This window comes from Pan paniscus, chromosome 1, assembly GCF_029289425.2.
Source record: "Pan paniscus chromosome 1, NHGRI_mPanPan1-v2.0_pri, whole genome shotgun sequence".
Taxonomy (NCBI): domain Eukaryota; kingdom Metazoa; phylum Chordata; class Mammalia; order Primates; family Hominidae; genus Pan; species Pan paniscus.
The window spans coordinates 82,769,402-82,789,931 of NC_073249.2; the positions used below are offsets into that span (position 1 = coordinate 82,769,402).

General features: G+C 37.3%; 1 protein-coding gene and 1 pseudogene across 11 annotated transcripts in view; both read right to left on the bottom strand.

Moving 5' to 3' along the window:
* Positions 1-20,530, bottom strand: part of MAEL (maelstrom spermatogenic transposon silencer) — a 100,902-nt gene that overhangs the window by 14,995 nt on the left and 65,377 nt on the right. For 8 of the 11 annotated variants that reach the window (XM_034939563.3, XM_034939576.4, XM_034939603.3 and 5 more), the window contains 8 exons: positions 17,750-17,833; positions 17,405-17,497; positions 15,758-15,857; positions 14,396-14,551; positions 13,164-13,205; positions 2,898-3,022; positions 2,069-2,123; positions 1,802-1,943 (listed from right to left, as the gene is read on the bottom strand). In XM_034939563.3, coding sequence (XP_034795454.1) covers positions 1,802-1,943; positions 2,069-2,123; positions 2,898-3,022; positions 13,164-13,205; positions 14,396-14,551; positions 15,758-15,857; positions 17,405-17,461 — 677 coding nt within the window. In that variant the 5' untranslated portion in view covers positions 17,462-17,497; positions 17,750-17,833. Of the gene's footprint in view, positions 1-1,801; positions 1,944-2,068; positions 2,124-2,897; positions 3,023-13,163; positions 13,206-14,395; positions 14,552-15,757; positions 15,858-17,404; positions 17,498-17,749; positions 18,291-20,530 lie in introns of those variants that run through there. The other 3 variants (XM_034939569.3, XM_055112132.2, XM_055112130.2) reach the window with 3 other exon arrangements.
* Positions 1,122-1,240, bottom strand: LOC112438328 (5S ribosomal RNA; annotated as a pseudogene).

The window sequence follows — 20,530 nt, forward strand, 5'->3', positions numbered from 1 at the left end:
ATCCATGAGTCCATGCTCATATAAATGAAAAAAATAAATAAATGGGTAAAAAGGAGAAACTTTTTTTTTTTTTACAGTGGAATGCCAAACAATAAATGCAGAAGGAACAATCAAATTAGAAAAATCACCGTTCACAATGATAGTAATAATTGACTCAGGCAAAAATCAGCACTTGATACTAAAATTTGTATATGAAAGTTTGAGGAAGAGAATACCTACCCAATTTGAAAGTATTTCCCCACAAAATATTTATTAATTATATGGTAAAAAGCCAGGAGCAGTGGCTCACGCATGTAATCCCAGCACTTTGGGAGGCTGAGGCGGGCGGATCATGTGAGGTGAGGAGTTCAAGACCAGCCTGGCCAACATGGTGAAACCACGTCTCTACTAAAAATACAAAAATTAGCTGGGCATGGTGGCAGGTGCCTGTAATCCCAACTACTCGAGAGGTTGAGGCACGAGAATCACTTGAACCCGGGAGGTGGAGGGTGCAGTGAGCTGAGATTACACTACTGCACTCCAGCCTAGGTGATAGAGCAAGACTCTGTCTCAAAAAAAAAAAAAAAAAAAGTATATATATATATATATATATATATGGTAAAAAACCAGTAACTTTCCAATAGAGAAATATTGATAGGTACTATCTTAAACAAGTGATCAAAGTTATCATCATCAGTAATTGGACAAACTGACATCATATACCTCCAGATATGACACACTGAGCAGTCAGTCATATAATCCCTTCTGTGGTATTCCTGCCAAAAATGCATAATCTCAATTTAACCATGAGGAAATACAGATCAACTAAAAGTGAGAAACATTCTATAAAGTAACTGGCCTGTACTCAAAAATGTCCAGATCATGAAAGTGAAAATAAGACTGAAGAACTGTTCCAGATTAAAGAGATATAATAACTAAGTGCAACATGTGGTCTTGGACTGGACTCTAGAATTTTTTTGGCTGTAAAAGACACAGTGGAATAACTAATACAATATGAATATGGTCTTCGGATTAGATAATAGTATTGTGTCCTATATTCAACATTCCTGATTTTGATCATTACACTATGGTAATATAAATGTTCTATACACACACACACATGCACGCACACACACAGTAAAAGCCTACAGCACCCAGTATTCCCAGGCAGTCTCTCATCTAAGTACTAACCAGGCCAATCCCTGCTTAGCTTGTGAGATCAGACAAGATCAGGTGTGTTCAGGGTGCTATGGCCGTAGACTAAACATTCTTATTCTTAGGAAACACATATTGAAGTATTTAGGTATAAAGAGGCATAATGATAGCAACTTACCCTCAAGTGATTTTGAAAAAGTGTATATATATTTAGAAACAAAATTATAAAGAAAATGTATTAAAATGTTAGCAATTAAGGAAACAGAGAATAGTAAACTTTGTGTTATTTTTGCAACTTTTCTGTAAGTCTAAAATTATCTCAAAATAAAAAATACTTTTGCCAATTTATTTCACTTATATATTCTTTTACATGTAAGTACAAGAGTTCTATGTAATAAAAATCTGTCTAAATAAATTTAGGGATATTCTCTCATCAGTATAGAAATTCTAAGTGATAAGAAAGAACAGTTTATTTGGCAGGTTTGTTTTTAGTGATACACAAGTAACAATATATCTTACTATCAATGAAATTTTATATTCAGGGAAATACAATGATTCCAAGCTTTCATGGGAAAATATTGCATAAAAAGGCAAAAATAGTCCTACCATATTTTCTTAGTTTAGAAAATAAGTCAAAATGACTCTAAAACAAAAATGCTAGCAATACCTTGTGTTGCTAGAATAATCCCACATGGCCACATCTAGGAGGCTTCGAATCCAAGTCTTAGAGGGCTCCTTGAGAAATTTTTGTTGGTAGATCCCCACTACAAGGTCCTCTACAGTGAGAAGTTGTAGATCTTGCCTGATTTCTTCCATTAGTAAATGGAAAAACACATACAATTAGTAAATTTAGATACCTGGAAGATATCAAAGTGGAAACAAATACAGATATTAACTATAAAGCACTTCTGCAGCAACCCAGAGTTTTACTTACCTGATGCCTTTGCCATATGCTTCAAACACCAGTTGACTCTGGTTCTATCATCAGACTGGAGAAAGCAAAAAACAAAAAACAAAACAAAAAAACTACTTGTATCTTCTCCTACTTTGAATGACTTCTAATGCTGTCCTTTCAAAATGCGGGGGTTGGGAGGTAGGGGGCACAGGAGAAAGACTGAAGAGTTTGTGCCAATGAAATGAAAACTATAAAAAATTGACATATATTAGAAAAGACTACAGCTATTATTAGTCAGTTACATTTATACAGAAATGTTAAGATACTTTATGAGAAGCAAGAGAGACCTAGGGTATGCAAATGAAGAAACCAATGTTCAGAAAAAGATCAGATAATCACCTCACGGTTATACTAAGTAGCAAGGTTAAAACCCAACTTTTCAACTCCAAGCCTGGAAGAATATAATCTCTCTAAATATTACAAACAAAGAAGGAAGGGATTGCTACAAAGACAGTTTTGAAGAAAAGGTATTCTTGTTTCGAAAGATAGGTGTACAGAATAGAATGGAGCATCCATTCTTAAGGGTAAAAAGATACTGCAGATATTTCAGAAAGAAGAACTCAGAGAACATGAACTCTACCAAAATAGAAATATGTTTAGCTTTTGCAGTCTTCAAAATCCCTCCAAAATTGGAGACATTTTTAAAATAGGCACAATACCTAATTACATTCAAAACAATTCAAAATGAATGTTTTAAGACACACAATATACAGACAAAAATACACAGGCAAGGCAAAAATTCTTTGTTTTATGGATCTTTTGGTACTATAAATTGATACCTTAAAAGAACTTCTGAACCTGAAATTACCTTGCAGTAGATAGGTGGCCAGTTCCCTGGGTTGGGATGAATAAATCTATAAAGGTTTTGTAACACAGTTGCTTGGTTATGCCCACGTTCAAAATTTGAAATAGGAATCTTGTGACTAGAATCACCTGAGGGAAATAAAAAGGAGAAGTTCAAACTTTGAGCAAGATAAATATTATGGGGTAGGTATGGAAGTGGGGGTACAAGAAGAGAGTAGTGGGTAACACACAGTTAAGTACTTGTACAAAGCCCTGTTTTTGTTAAGGATTTTACATATTTTAACCCACAGTCTTACAGCCATTCTATGATTTGATTTGATGTGTGTGTCTGTGTTTGTGTGTGTGTGTATGAGAGACAACTGAGAATCACAGAAATCAGTAAGTTAATAATTGGTAAACAGTTGAGTCATGACTTAAACCCAGGTTTGTTCAGTAACCAGGCCTGCGGTGTTTTACTATTCCCATGCTGCCTTTCATAAATTTTTTATTAGTAAGGCTTGAGAACTTAACAGTAATGACTGCTTTATAAAAAGTTATATGATGATACCCACTTCACATGAAAAAAAGACCAAGTAATTTAGACCAACTTTCCCACAGAAAATAAAAAAGCGTGAGGATATTAAGATCACATAGAGCATTAAGGAATTAATGGGTTAAGATTAGAGAATATATCAATTCAGAGAGGTGAGATTAGCTTTAGGGAAGTTTTTCCTCTCGATCATTTGCCAATTCCAGAAGAGGAAGCTGAATGACTGAATAGAGTGCTTTTAACAGCTTCTAGGCCTGGCCTTCTAGGCCCCCAGGTATCTTAAAAAAGCAAACTGAAACCCTTTCCAGAGGAAGTTAACATTATCATAAGTCTCAAATGACTCTGAAATCATTACTTCCACCAAATACTCCATGAACAATCAGGTACACAATAAAACAAGAATGAGAACAAATATATAGTTGACAGAAAGATACCCACAGGTACTCCAGATTTTGAATAGACAGATTTTACATAATTATGTCTGAGGCGATCAAATTACCAATTTTAGCATAAAATTGTTAATTATGTATATTTAAAAAAAGATTCAGGAAGCCAGGTGTGGTGGAGTGTACCTGCAGCCCCAGCTACTTGGGAGGCTGAGACTGGATCAATTGAGCCAGGAGTTTGAGGCTGCAGTGAATTATGATCATACCACTGCACTCCAGCCTGAGTGAATGAGCAAGAACTCCATTCCCCTTTACTCTCCCCCAAAGAGATGCAGGAGTTGTTCAACTTCTAATGATAGATTAGGGAAAAGCTGAACAAATAAAACACCTTCTTCAAAGACCTGCAGAGACAAAAATGCAGTGAATGAATCATGGGCCCAAAATCTTGGAAAGGAAGAAATCTTAGAGAGCTGAATCTGGCTGGCAGTTGGGTTTGTTTCTTCCCAGGGCGTTACCAATTCTGGAAGAGGAGATTTAGAGGCTGAGAAACAGAACAGAGTTTCCAATAAACTCAGAGTTGGTAAGAACTAAATATTTTATTGCAATATTACTTACATAAAAATTTATAATTAAAAAAATATTCCATTGTCTTCTGGCTTCCATTGTTTATGCTGTGAAGTCAACTGTAAATTTTACTAATAATCCTTTGGTGATTACCTGTCCATCCTTCCCCCTTTTCTAGTAAAGGCCAACTACAAATTAACTTTTGTGATGTCTGAAACCCAATTTAAAACCACCTCAATCCATGAAAATGCATTAGGGTAATCTGAGATGCTAGTGACTCCAGCTTTCTGACAGACACAATCATAAATCTTCTTTGGAGAGAAATAATAAGATTTCATATACACTGTTTAGCACTCGAAAATAACTAGACATATGAAGAGATTCTGTTAGCTTGACTGAACATCACCATAACCAACAGACTATAAAATCAACTCCAAAAAGAAGATCCCGATAAGAGGATTATCCAACATAACACTTTTAAAATAACTAGGCTTATTATGTTTAGGGAAATTAAAGGCAATATTAGTAATTTCTGTAGAGCCATAAAAAAGAATCAAATTCAAAATCTTAAAATCTATTCCCAAACCCATTTTATAATGGCAAAATAACCTTGATAATAAAATTAGATAATCTCAGTCTTTAACATAAATGGAAAAGTCCTAAAACAAAATAGTAACAAACCAAACTCGGTATATTATATGTAAAATATATAGTGACCACGCTGGGTTTGTTCCTGGAAGACAAGGTTCGTTTAACACCAGTAAAGTACCACATGAGGCCGGTACAGTGGCTCACGCCTGTAATCCCAGCACTTTGGGAGGCTAAGGTGGGCAGACCACTTGAGATCAGGAGTTTGAGATGGGCCTGGCCAACATGGCAAAACCTTGTCTCTAATAAAAATACAAAAATTAGCTGGGTGTGGTGACGTGCACCTATAATTCCAGCTACTCAGGAGGCTGAGGCACAAGAATCACTTGAGCCTGGTAGGCAGAGGCTATAGCAAGCTGAGATCATGCCACTGCACTCTAGCCTGGGTGATGGAGTGAGACTCTGTCTCAAAAAGTAAATAAATGGCCACATGAACAAAAGATAAAAATCATATGACATGCAGAAAAAGCATTCATTAAAATGTGCAACTGCTATCTCCCTAGCCAGATAGGGAATATAAACATATCTTGGAGATGCTGTGGGTTCAGTTCCAGACTACCACAATAAAGCAAGTATTGAAATAAAGTGTCACACAAATATTTTGGTTTCCCAGTGCATATAAATGTTTACTGTACTCTAAAGTTATGACTATATTAAGTGTGCAGTAGCATTGTTTTAAAAATGAACATACCTTAATATAAAAATATTTTATTGCTAAAAATACTAATGATCACCTGAGTCTTCAGTGACTTAACAATCTTTTTGCTGGCGAAAGATCTTTTTTAAAAAATGTTTTTATTTCCGTAGGCTTTTGGGGAACAGGTGGTATTTGGTCACACGAGTAAGTTCTTTAGTGGTGACTTGTGAGATTTTGGTGAACCCATCACCCGAGTAGTATACACTGAACCCAATTCGTAGTCTTTTATCCCTCACCTCCTTCCCACCCTTCCGCCCCCAAGTCCCCAAAGTCCCTTGTGTCATTCTTATGCCTTTGTATCCTTATAGCTTAGCTCCCATTTATGAGTGAGAACATGTGTTTGGTTTTCCATTCCTGAGTTGCTTCACTTAGAATAACAGTCTCCAATCCCATCCAGGTTGCTGCGAATGCCATCAACTCATTCCTTTTTATGGCTGAGTAGTATTCCATCATATATATACACACATATATATACTAGTTTCCTTATTCACTTGTTGATTGATGGGCATTTGGGCTGGTTCCACATTTTTGCAATTGCAAATTGTGCTGTTATAAACATGTGTGTGCAAGTTATCCTTTTCGTATGACTTCTTTTCCTCTGGGTAGATATCCAGTAGCGGGATTGTTAGAATTTTCAAATGGTAGTTCTACTTTTAGTTCATTAAGAAATTTCCACATATTTTTTCCCATAGTGGTTGTACTAGTTTACATTCCCATGCTGGTGGAAGATTCTGTCTTGATGTTACTGGCTGCTGACTATCAGGGTCATGGTTGCTGAAGCCTGCAGTTGCTGTGGCAATTTCTTAAAATCAAACAATGAAGTTTGCCACATTGACTGACTCTTCCTCTCATGAAGAATTTCTCTGTAGCATGTGATATTGTTTGATAACATTTTACTCACAGAACTTCTTTTGAAATTTAAGTCAATCCTTTCAAACTCTGCTGCTACTTTACCAAGTTTATGAAATATTCTTAGACCTTTGTCATTTCACCAGTGTTCACAGTATCTTCACTAGGAGTAGGTTCCATCTCAAGCAACTAGTTTATTTTCTCACCCATAAGAAGCAACTCCTTACCCATTCAAGTTTTACTGTGAGACTGCAGCACATTTTCAGGTTCCATTTCTAATTCTAGTTCTCTTCTATTACTTCCTCCACTGAAGTCTTGAACTGCTCAAAGTCATTCATGAGAGCTGGAATCTACTCCTTGCAAACAACCTTTAATGTTGATATTTTGACCTCCTCCAGTGAATTATGTATGTTCTTAATGGCATCTAGAATGGTGAATCCTTTTCAGGTTTTCAATTTACTTTGCTTAGATCCATAAGAAGAATCACCATTTATGACAGCTATAGCCTTATAAAACATATTTCTTAAATAATAAGACTTGAAAGTTGAAATTACTCCTTGATCCATGGGCTACAGAATGAATGTTGTGGTAGCAGGCATGAAAACATTAATCTCTTTACATCTCCACCAGAGCTCTTGGATGACTAGGTCTAATGTCAATGAGCAGTAAAATTTTGAAAGGAATCTTTTTTTCTGAGCAGCAGATTTCAACAGTGGTCTTAAAATATTCAGTAAACCATGCAATAAGCAGGTGTGCTGTCTTCTAGGCTTTGTTGTTCCATTTTTACTAGTACAAGCAGAGTCAATTTAGCATAATTTCCTAAGAGCTCTAAGATTTTCAGAATGGGTAAATGAGCCCTGGCTTCAACTTAAAGTCACCAGCTGCATTAGTCACTAACAAGAGAATCAGTCTGTCCTGTGAAGCCAGGCACTGACTTATCCTCTCTAGCTATGAAACTCCCAGATGGTATCTTCTTCCAACAGAAGGTGGTTTCATTTTCGTTGAAAATCTGCCATTTGCTGTAGCCATCTTGATCAGTTATCTTTGCTAGATCCTCTGAATGACTTGCTGCAGCGTCTACGTCAGCACTTGCTCCTTCACTTTGCACTTTTATGTTATAGAGATGGCTTCTTTCCTTAAACCTCATGAACCAAACTCTGCAAACTTCAAACTTTTATTCTGCAGCTTCCTCACCTCTCTCAGCTTTCACAGAATTGAAGAGAGTTAAGGCTTTGTTTTGTATTAGGCTTCAGCTTAAGGGAATGTGGTAACTGGAGAATGTTGATCTATTCTGACCACTAAAACTTTCTTCATATCAGCAATGAGGCTGTTTCACTTTCTTATCATTGGTTGTTCACTGGAGTAGTACATAAATTTCCTTCAAGAACATTCCCTTTGCATTCACAACTTGGTCATTTGGCACAAGAAGCCTAGTTTTTGACCTACTGCAGCTTTTGATATGCATTCCTCACTAAGCTGAATCATTTCTAGCTTTTGATTTAAAGTGAGAGACATGCAACCCTTCCTTTCACTTGAACACTGAGAGGCCATTGTAGGGTTATTAATTGACCTAATTTCAATATTGTTGTGTCTCAGGGAATAGTGAGGCCCAAGGAAAGGGAAAGAGATGAGGCAATGGCCAGTCAGGGGAGCAGTCAGAACACATACAACATTTATTGATTAAATTTGCCATCTTATATGGGCATGGTTCATGACACTCCAAAACAATTACAATAGTAATCAAGGATCACTGATCACAGATCACCATAGCAAACATGATGATAATGACAAAGTTTGAAATATTGCGAGAATTACCAAAATGTGACACAGAGAAAAGTAAGCACATGCCACTGGAAAAATGATGCCAATAGACTTGCTCAATGCAGGGCTGCCAGAAACCTCAATGTGTAAAAAAATGCAATATATGCAAAGTGCAATAAAGTGAAATGCAATAAAACAAGGTGTGCATGTAGAGGGAAACATCTTTATCCTGATAAAGAGCACACACCAAAAACGGGGGTGGGGAGAGAAAGAAGAAACTACAGCAAATAGCATACTCACTGGCGAAACACTAGAAACTAGAGGTACTGGTCAGCATACTAAGACAAAGCAAATTTTAAAAATTTTAAATGAAGATATGTAGATTAGAAAGAACAAAGTGATTTAACAGATATGATTAAGTAATTTGCTAAAAACTCAAGAGTTTACCAATGGGTGGGACAAAACCAAAATATAAAAGTAAACAATTAGAAAATATAATTTCAAGGGATATCATTTGTAACAGCAACAAAAGGCATGATAAACTATAAATTTAACAAATGATATTCAGATTGTTAATGGAGAAAATTATAAAATTTTATTGAAAGACATTACGGATCTAAAAAATAAGAGGGAAGCCCCATGTTTACAAATATAAAGATTCAATATAATGAAGATACCAGTTTTCTCCAAAATGACCTAATGTAAAACATGAAGAACTGATTCTAAATAGTGTATGGAAGAACAAAGGGTCAAAGCAGCCATGATATTCCAAAAGAATGAGGTCGGGGGCTTATCTATATCATCAAACTACTGTGTTTAAGAATATGATATTGACAGCAAAAAAGTAGAACAGAACAAAATAAAGAGAACAAAAGATCCTCCTACACACAAACAGAAACATGATATGATACAGGTGGCACTACATATTGGGGTACAAATTGATTATTCAATAAATGATGCTGTGATAAATGATTATCCACATGGTTAAAAATTAAAGTGAATCTCTCCCTCATACTATACACAAGTCAATTCCAGGTAGAATAACAACTTGAATACAAAAAATAAAGCTCTATAATTTTTAGAAATAGAGATTATTTTCACAACCTTGGGGTAAAGAATTCTTGAATAAGACACAAAACCCCATAAATGATAAAAAATATCGACACATTTACCAAATTAAAAATAAAAACAAGCTGGCACAGTTGTGCATGCCTCAAGTTCCAGCTACTCAGGAGAGTGAGGCAGGAGGATCACTTAAGCCCAGGAATTCAAGCCTGCAGTGAGCTACGACTGCATCTGTGAACAGCCATCATGCTCCAGCCTGGGCAATAAAGCAAGACCCCATCTCTAAAAATCAAAAAATGTTTAAAAAGTCTGTTCATTAAAAGACACCATAAAGAGAGTAAAAAATACAAGACACAAACTGAAAACAGGTATCTGCACACAATTTTTAAAAATCCATCAGCAGATAAGATAAACTTCCTCAAATCAGTAAGAAAAAAACGATTCAACAGAAAACGAGTGAAAGATACTGAGTTAAAAAACACAGGAAAGGAAATATATATATCACGCTTGTACAACCCGCGGCATGCAGGCCTCATGCGGCCCAGGACAGCTTTGAATGCAACCGAATACAAATTCATAAACTTTCTTAAAACATTACAAGATTTTTTTGTGATTTTTGTTTGTTTAGCTCAACAGTTATTATTAGTGTTAGTGTATTTTATGTGTGGCCCAAGGCAATTCTTCTTCCAATGTGGCCCAGGGGGGGCCAGGCGTGGTGGCTCATGCCTGTAAGCCCAGCACGTTGGGAGACCGAGGCGGGCAGATCATGAGGTCAGGAGTTCAAGACCAGCCTGGCCAACATGGTGAAACCCTGTCTCTACTAAAGATACAAAAAATTAGCCGGGCATGGTGATGCACACCTGTAATCCCAGCTACTCAGGAGGCTGAGGCAGGAGAATCACTTGAACCTGGGAGGCGGAGGTTGCAGTGAGCTGAGATCGTGCCACTGCACTCCAGCCTGGGCGAGGGAGCAAGACTCCGTCTTAAAAAAAGAAAAAATGTGGCCCACGGGAGCCCAAAGATTGGGCACCCTGAAACATACAATATGTTAATTACATAAACGTTGAAACAAGTAAAATTAAACACATCATTTAAACAAATATGTACATGTAGTAAAACTATTCAGAAAAGAAATACACAAAATTCAAACGCAAAATTCAGAATCGTAGTTTTCTCATAAAGAGGGAAGGGAATGCCATCAGGGAGAGATACAGGGACTTTCAATGGCACTGGAAATGTGCTATTTTTTCAGTTGACTTGTGGGTGCTTTTTTATTAATGTTCTTTATACCTTAAATAAATGTTATAATCTGTTCTGTGTGTAGAAGCTTCCTTTGAAAAGCTGATGGACCTTTTGTATAGGAAGCTGAAAGCAATTTTCAAAATTTTGATGTTTTAAAGCAGAATTTCTCTCAAGAAAAATCATTAACCAGTAAAATGGAGAGAAGCAGAGCTCATCTGGTTAAAGTGGGGAGGGAGAAGCACCAGGACCTCCTATACTCTCACTCATAGTTCAAAAAAGATCAGACAGCACAGGAGTATTTGAGAGATCCATATGCATGTTCCTTAAATACCACTCAAATTCTTCACATCCACATGTAAATTTGTTCCAGTGTGTTACTATACAAAACATGGTCTCCTCCAAATCAGCTCAATTACATTAGCATAGGCATTTTTAGTTATTATGGTGACAGGTGTGACTCTAATAGTCATTTTTATCTTATTTAATTGGCACATTTCCCGGGATTATCAAATTGGCAATTTAAGACACACTCAAATTGGTAAGCTCCAAACATTTTAAGTTTCCTTGAATGAGAAACATTGTACTCAGTTTCGACTAGGTTGAAAAATAAATTAAGAAAACATTTCTAGAATCTTTAATAGATTTTTTTAAAGAACCATGCTTTCTGTTAATCTGATTAATTTGAAAAGGCTGTAAAAATAGGTCGTCAAAAATAGATTTTTAAGAAGGATTTAACAGAATCAAAATAGCAAAGGAACAGTAAGCCAGTGACAGTCTCAGAAATGAATGTCTGGCACATAGTAGGGATTCCAATGCATTTAACAGATGAATAAACCTGAAACAGAGTCTAAGTAAAACTTGAAAATTAATTCACCGGCTAAGTTTCCATTTTTTTTAATTTTTTTAATTTTTTTTTAACTGCCATCTAGTTCAATAACCTCAGATGATGTAACAGTTGGGGATATTAGCTATGTACACACTTTAAAGCAAGTACAGAATTTTTCTTCCATATTGTAATTACTTTCCATTCAAAGCTATATAAGAAGGAACTATTGCCAGGCACGGTGGCTCACGCCTGTAATCCCAGCACTTTGAGAGCCTAAGGCGGGCAGATCACCTGAGGTCAGGAGTTTTGAGACCAGCCTGATCAACATGGAGAAACCCCCTCTCTACAAAAAATACAAAAGTAGCCAGGTGTGGTGGTGCATGCCTGTAATCCCAGCTGCTTGGAAGGCGAGGCAGGAGAATTGCTTGAACCCAGGAGGCGGAGGTTGCAGTGAGCCTAGATCGTGCCATTACACTCCAGCCTGGGCAACAAGAGCATAACTCTGTCTCCAAAAAAAAACAAAAAAGGAACTACTAGGACAATTCTCCCTTACATTTCTTATTCCATAGCCTACAGCCCTGATTCCAGTCAAACAAATAATGAATTAGTACATATTAAGAATTCAAAATATACAACCAAATATAAGTCCAAAATATGTTCATTTATAAAGAACAGTGTTGTAAGTATTATAGCTGCTGGTTGTGGCAGATTTGAAAAACTTATTTTTAATTTCAAACACTTCTAGAGGCTAGCTGTCCACGTTTTTAAGCAAAAAAAAAAAAAAAAAAAAAAAAAAAAAAATTACTGGGTGGGCACGGTGGCTCATTGCCTGTAATCCCAGCACTTTTGGGAGACCGATGTGGGCGGATCACAAGGTCAATAAATCGAGACCATCCTGGCCAACATCGTGAAACCCTGTCTCTGCCAAAAATATAAAAATTAGCTGGGCACCGTGGCATGTGCCTGTAGTCCCAGCCACTCCGGAGGCTGAGACAGAAGAATTGCTTGAACCAAGGAGGCAGAGATTGCAGTGAGCCGAGATCACGCCCCTCCACTCCAGCCTGGTGACAGAGCAAGGCTCCATCTCAAAAAAAAAAAAAAAAAAAAATTACCTTACAGACAGGAATCATTAAATAGTCCCTATGCACTGACACTTTTAATATACATTTAAAAATAAACCTATTCCGATTTTCATTCTATTTAAGCAGAAAATCACTTAAAACCTAATTCCCAGAAAAAGGGTTTAGTTCAAGGGCTTAGATATACACAGTCATGCCCTTTGGTTGCAAAATACTTAGAAAACTGTTTTCCTCATCTAAAAAATTCAGAACTCTTTATTTTTGAAGTATTAACTTATAAAACACAATTGAAATGGATGTCCCTGAAAACAGTCCTAAATCTAGATAATCTGAGACCTCTTAAAAGGTTTTCCTAAGTACCCAGCCACTAAGAACAGCCGACCTTGAGGTCAAAGGATATATACAGAAAATAAAACAATTCCCTGAAAAGAAAAGGGACAGTATACTATCAGTCTATAAAAAATTTAAAGATCACAGACACCATCTATCACATCTATGCAGATTCTCTAACAATAACCTAAAGTTATTTTCCTCTTATTTTATAGTTTGTGTGTAAAAGGAATAAGTCTAACCAGGTATGAATAGATTCAAGTCACAAATCCTACCCCATTCCTTTATACTTACTTGCAGCCTGACAATGAAATCGAAATCCTCGTGGAATTTCACCTGTAATACACAATATCTTGTTGAGAAGCAGAAATTTTAAAGTTCTCTAGTGCTACAGTAATACTCTACAAGATGACCAAGTTATCACACAGAAAGGTAATTTTTATTACATGAAAATACAAAAGATTAAACTTTTATAGGGTTTATTTTTAACCAAAGGTATGAAAACTGTTAAAGAATTTGGTATACTGTCTAAGCTACTTTTAAAAGTAAGTTACTCCTTACAGAGAAAGAAATGCTAGATAAAGAAAGCATGTGTCAAAAGAGTCTTAGCTCCACGTCCATGAATGGGCCTCAGGGGGTCATAAGGGCGTTGATACAGCAAGGTGTATATGCGTTTCTCAGAGGAAAAACAGTCCCCAAATTCTATCTTTTTAATATTTTACAACCTATGTGGGGAAAAGCAGCTCTTTGACTTGTCCTAAGTAGCAACACTCACAAGTGTGAGTAGGATGATTAGCTTTTCTGTCATCTAAAAATGAGGAAAAAGTGCTGGGATGTCCTAATTAATTTTAAAGTAATTGATAATTGACAAAACTAAAAATGAAGTCATGTCCCCAATCTCTTCTCCCTATATATTTTTCCTACTTACCTTCAAGGGTATCAAATCCTATGTCTTCATACCTACCTTGCTTTTTAATGGGATGGAACAGTAGGAAGAAGAGATGCTGATAATATCTGAGAGCTGATTAAGTATTAGGCTATTTCCATATTTGTCATCTATTCCTTAGAACAATCCTCCAATAGATATTATCCCCACTTTACAGATGAGCTAATAGGTTCAGAGGGGTGAAGTAATTTCTTCAAGGCTACAAAGCAATAGCAGCTTAAAAAGCTAGTCACCACTGAGGTGAAGGATGAGGTAGAGAAAGAAAAGACCATGGCATACACGGCTTTTAGAAAATCCCAAGATGTAAGGCCATAGGTAGGTGAATAGCAGGCTATGAATTGTTCAGATAGTCTATCCATCTGATTTTAATGGTAACTTGAGGTTAAAAGCCTAAACCAAAAAACCCTTTGTCAACACCTAATTCCTAACAGTTTTTCAATAAGCATTATGAAGTCTTGTTACATTAACAACACAGCTGTACATGAGCTTGTAAGAAAAAGTACTATTATCAAATAAAGTCAAGATTTAAAAAAAAAAAACCATACACGTTTAAGATCTAGCATCTACTCTGACTACTTACCAGGATTTATAAAACTGTGGAAATCTGCCATAATACCTTCTTGGAGAGAATACTTAACACAGCCAATTTCACAAGGGAGGAAGCGCTGTTCACAATGAGGAGGTAGCTCGCCATGGCTAAAAATGTTCAAAAAATAAAAAATGCCTCCAAGGAGAGCTAAAAAAAAATTGTAAGATAAAATGAATAAATGAATGTCTCAAATTTACCTCTTCCACAAAAGCCTCTTTAGTTGAAGGGAAAAAATGTTTTAGAACAATTTTCTTTCTGTTCCTATATTCCTAAATGAGCTGGAAAAGAGAAAACCAATCAGCCGTACCAAATAAAGAAATCAAAATTCTTATAATTACAATTATCAAGGATTAAAGTAACCACTCTTTGCATGAAGCAACAAAATTATTCCAACTTGCAGCCAGCTCTACATAATTCGGCCATAGATAAGCCCTGAATCTCAGGAATGACACAGAGCAGTGACCCATATTCAACAAATATATAGGTCTGGGAAACGAAGCTGAGCAGAATCAATGTAGAAAGATTGTAATATAAACTATGAACAATTTAGTTCATTCTTTTTTCACTTTTTACCAATATATATAAGACCACCTATAAATCCTCTAAAGGAATAAAGGAATGTGAGAATGTGTGAAGTGTTATTTACCAAGACTGGACACATTTAAGACTGTTAAAAGTTTATCAGTGTTCAACAAAGGCAGAACACAATAAAAACAGCCAGAAGGAATAGCAACAACCCTTATTAACTATGTTCTCTTCTTGGCAAGTTCCATAATTCATTTGTATCTTTATAAGCCCCCTCCACCACCCAGGATTTTTAAATATTTTATTCTTAATTGACAAATAATAATTATATACATATTTATGAGGTACAATGTAGTTTTGATACATGTATACATTGTGGAATGATTAAATCAAGCTCATTAACATATCCATCACCTTTTTGTGGTGTGAATATGTAAAACCTACTCTTACCAATTTTGAAACATACATTAACATAGTCATCACACTGTAGAACAGATCTGAAAACGTTCTTCCACCTGTTTACTTTTGTTTTTAACTTAAGTATATTTAAGTGTCCAATTATAAACAAGTCTAAAAAATACCTATGTTTAACAACATATAAAGTGGTAGAAACAGAGAACAGATTTTTGTTAAAAAAAAAAAACCACTCTCCTATTTTATTTCAACAAATTACCTAATCTTTTATAATGTCAGTACCACAATATTTAACACTTGCAGTTATTTACTTTGAAACGGAGGATCAAAATGAACAGAAAATATTTTTACTGACAAATATAGTGTTTTGGGCACTCAAATTTATCTAAGCAAAATATTTCAGGATTACTCTACCTTGATCACCTTTTAAAGACAAAGTTGACATATCTGGAGGTGAAACATTCTGCTTTGGTACAAGCATGCCTGGCCTCCTCAGTGGTGTGAAAACAGGTTTCTAAAGAGGAAGAGAATGATTGGCCACATAAACTCTTGCTGGGCACTTTAGACCATACATTAAAATTTAGCTAAATAACTGCAAAACAGCCTATAGATTACCAAGGTCAATGAATCCAGTGAATAAATATATCTGTCAATAATACCAACACCCAAAGGCAGAATAACAAATTATAAATATTCTGAATCAGAAGGGGAGTGGTAAATAACCAATGCCACTACTACTGAAAGCCATTTTGCCCACTACTGATTATCCAAGGTAATCATACTGAGCCACCTACTACATGCCAGGCCAGTGGCCAAAAGCACACTATGCCCCAAAGTACTCTAATGTTGCTTGTTTTTCACTTAAAGTCAAAACCAGATTATGTTGTCTCCAAGTCTCACATGAGGTACACATACACCATAGCTTAAGTTTTGAGGAGAGATATCTTGTAAGAATAAGGCTTGCAAGTATAAGTACAAGCTCAACTGAGCTTCTACTCATAAATCCACAAAATAAAACTATCTCTTGAATTTCAATCCAATGTTGACAGTTTAAGAATGGAATTTTACCATGTAAGAATGGAAAAAACAAAGGGTAGGGTAGCACCAACAATTACCTTGCACTTTCCTGATACAAATCAACAAGAAAACAAATTTTATTTAGTACTTTAACATTCTACTACACAGAAATTTACCCAAATAAACTTCATTCAACTTTTTTTTTTCTTTTTTTTGATACAGAGTTTTGCTCTTTCGCACAGGCTGGAGTGCAGTGGCGCAATCTCGATTCACTACAACCTCTGCCTCCCGGGTTCAAGCGATTCTCCCACCTCAGCCTCCTGAGTAGCTGGGACCACGGGCGTCTGCCATCACACCCAGCTTTTTTTATTTTTTACTTTTAGTAGAGTTGGGGTTTCCCCATGTTGGCCAGGCTGGTCTCAAACTCCTGACCTCAAGTGATCCGCTCACCTCCGCCTCCCAAAGTGCTGGGATTACAGACGTGAGCCACCGTGCCCAGCCTATTCAACTCTTGTAAAACATACACACATACACCAACTAATCCAAGTCTTGTTATTTCAATATTTTAAACACAGCAGCTGGCTTTGTTTCAGGTGTCATTTTTAAAAGAATGGTATATTTTGCTAAAGAAAAAAAGGCAGAATGGTCTAAACTACTTTTAAGCCCCCACTGCCCACCCCCCACCCCCCACCAAGGCTCATTAATCACAGAAGAGTTGAAAGGGACACCTTGATGTCATCTAGTACAACCCCTAGATGTTACACTCCCATTACCGATCAAAGCGTATTGTCTACAGGTTTCCTAACAGGAATTCCCCAGGCCTTTCACCATCAAATTACACCAATGTGTGCATGTCCTAGTTGTGGAGGCTGTTGGTTTTTTTTAACAGGCATTCTGACACCAGGGGAAAAGAAGAACGTCGTCTTCGCACTAACCGAACCCCCAAAGCAGTCTACCCTTGACATTCACTCATTCACTCATCCAGCCTTTACTGAATATGCCTATGTGCCAGGCAGATGGCGGCTCTTCTCTCGTTAAGTTTACCTGCTTCTCTGAGGGCCCAGAGTCCTTTCCCTGAGCGGCCTTCCATTCTCGAGCCATTTCTGCGTATTTCTCCTTTTCTTCCTCCCTCAGAAGCTTTTGGGGATTGAAGGGGCAAAGAAGAGAAACAGCCGTGAGGATCCCGTGCTCTAGGGCCCGCAGGCAGATGCTGGGGCATTACAGGGAGGTGGTTCTGGTGTCGGTTTGCCCAGGGCCACAAACGGGGGCCTTCCTCTTCCTCTGGCAGGGCCAAGCCGCCTGACCTCCTCGAGGCCTTCTGCCCTCCCGCCTCACCCTCCGGCTTGCCCAACTGCCCGGCCCAGCCCTCTCACTCCGCTCCAGCCTTACCGCCCAGTCTGCGGAGCAGTAAGGGATGGCATCAGCAACGCGAGCCACAGGCAGGCCTCGTCGCCGTAGTTCGGGGATCTTCTCCTGCACGAAGAAATAGTAAGCATTCCGGCTGGGCTTGCGGTTCGGCATGGCAGCGCGGTCAAACTTCCTGGCCTCAGACAGAACAAAGCACCGGCGCCCTCGCCGGGCTCCCGCCCTAAGTAACAGAGGTAGGCGCCTGCGCACGCAGCCCGCAACTCTCAGCCAATCAGGAAGCGACGCGCAGTCGCATTGCCCCGCGGGGGAACAAACAGCCTGAGACTGGAAGATTCCGGCTCGTGCCGCCTTGCGGGTGAGGTGGGGGGAGAGCGCCGTCGCAGGTGCCAAGTGCTCTGATTGACTGGGTGCGTGGCAGGCGGAGGCATTGTCACATGGGAGGCCTGGAGCAATTTCTGTACATTATTGCGTAATGTGCGACAAAGTAGGTAGAGAAAAAGAGGAGCTGCGGGTGTTTCCGCGTTTTACAGGTACAAAGGGCCAGCCAGGTTTATGCCAAGCACTGTGAAAAGTGTTGAGGAACATGTATGAGGAAAATGACAATTAAGGTCTTCCTTGCCCTCAAGTTTACAATCGAATGAGAGGAGAGGATGACAAAAACCAGTGAAGCAACAAAACTCGAATTTTTAAAAAGTACATTCAAAAATAAGTGTTAGAAGGAAACAGAGGAAGAGGTTGAGATTTAAAATATCCTTAAAGTTTTATAGATTTCCTCATAAAACTGTTTCCTTTTTGTCAGTTTTATTCCTAATTAACAATATGAGTTTTTATGAAAAATTTCTTTTAAAAAATTATATTTTCTAATTGGTTACTACTGATGTCTAGAGAAGTTATTGATTTTAGTGTTGGTCCTGTGTATATAGTCACACTGCTGATCTCTTATACTAGTTTACATCGTGCTAGTTGGTTCTCTCGGTTTTCTAATTACGTTTCCCAGAGAAAATTCCTTTCTCGGGTCAGCTTTCTAAGTGTATGTATATATGGGGTATGTATATGTTTTAAAATCAAGAATGGCAGTTGAAAATTTGCTAAATTTCTGAATCTTTTCAGGTAATCACACGGTTTTATCTTTTAAATTTTTTTTTTTTTTTTAGACAGGGTCTCAGTCTGTCACCCAGGCTGGAGTGCAGTGGCACGATCCCGGCTCACTGCAGCCTAGACCTCCTGGGCTCAAGTAGGACCTCCCATCTCAGCCCCCCGAGTAGTTGGGGCTACAGGTGCACACCACCAGGCCCTGGTGATTTTTCTGTTTTTTGTAGAGACGAGGTCTCCCTATGTTGCCCAGGCTGGTCTCACACTTCTGGGCTCAAGGATCTGCCTGCCTAGGCCTCCCAGAGTGCTGGGATTACAGGCGTAAACCACTGAGCCTGGCCTAATTTGTTAACATAAAGAATATTGCTAGAGTTTTCTAACGTTGATGCAGCCTACCATTCCTAGTATAAACTATTGTTGATCATGAGGCTTTGCTTATTTTTTAAAAAACATAATATAGAATTTCGGCTTCCTTGATTATAGTAATATTGAACTGTATAGATTTTGTGGTATTTTCTTTACCAAATATTGGTATCAGGGTTGTGTTCAGATAGAATAATAGACGGGAATTATCTATTCCTTGACAGGTTGGTAGAGCTTATTAGTAAAACTCTCTGATCTTTTATATCTTTGGAGGGTGCGTCCACCTTTAACTACCATTTCAATATCTTTTGTATGGTTATTAGTCTTCTCAGTTTTCTTAGTTTTCTTCACCTAATTTTTAAATTATATTTTCCTAGAAAAAGTGTCTATCTCATTTAGATTTTTCTAGTGTATTGGTATAAAATATGGCAAGGATCTGAAGCAGCTGGAACTTTCATACATTATTGGTGGGACAACTGCTTGACAGTTTCTTATACTTATCATAGGACCCAGCAATTCCATTCTTCTAGGAAAATGAAAATATGTATCCACAAAGCCTTGTAGATGAATTTTGAGAGTAGCACTATTCATAAGAGCTCCAAGCTGGACAACCCAAATGTTCATCAACAGGTGAACTGATAAATTATGGCACATTCATTTAGTAGACTACTACTCAAGAATGAAAAGGAATGAACTATTGATATTCGACATGGATGAATTTTGAAATTTTGTTGAGTGAAAGAAGGCATACATAAAAGTATACATAGGATGTGATTCAATGTATACAGAACTTGAGAAAAGGTAAAACTGTAGTTATAAAAATCAGATCAGCATTACCTGGAGCCAGGAGGTGGGGAGGGGAGATTGAGAACTGACACAGGGAACCTTCTGGGTTGTCAGAAATGTTCTCTATCTTAATTGTGGTGTTGGTGGCTATTAGTAGTATATATTTGTCAAAATTCATCAAACTATGGACTTAAAATAGGTGTGTTTCATTTTAAAGTCAATAAAGTTGACTTTAAAAAACATTGGCATAAAAACAAATGTAACAGTTGATTGTAATTTTAAACACACACACACACACACATCCCCTTCCTTTTCATTCCTAATTATTTATGCCTTCCAGATTTTTTCCTTAATACTTGCCAAATTTTATTTTATTGATCTTTTAAAAAACACTTTTGATTTTATTGATCCACTTTACAGTTTTTCTTTGCCTTTTCACACTTTTCTGCCTTAAGTTTATTAATTCCTTGTTTCTACTTCAGGCTGTTTTATGTTTCTTTTTTTAGTTTCTTGAATAAAAAGCTTTGTTCAATTTATTTTCTTGCCTGTTTATTATGTTTC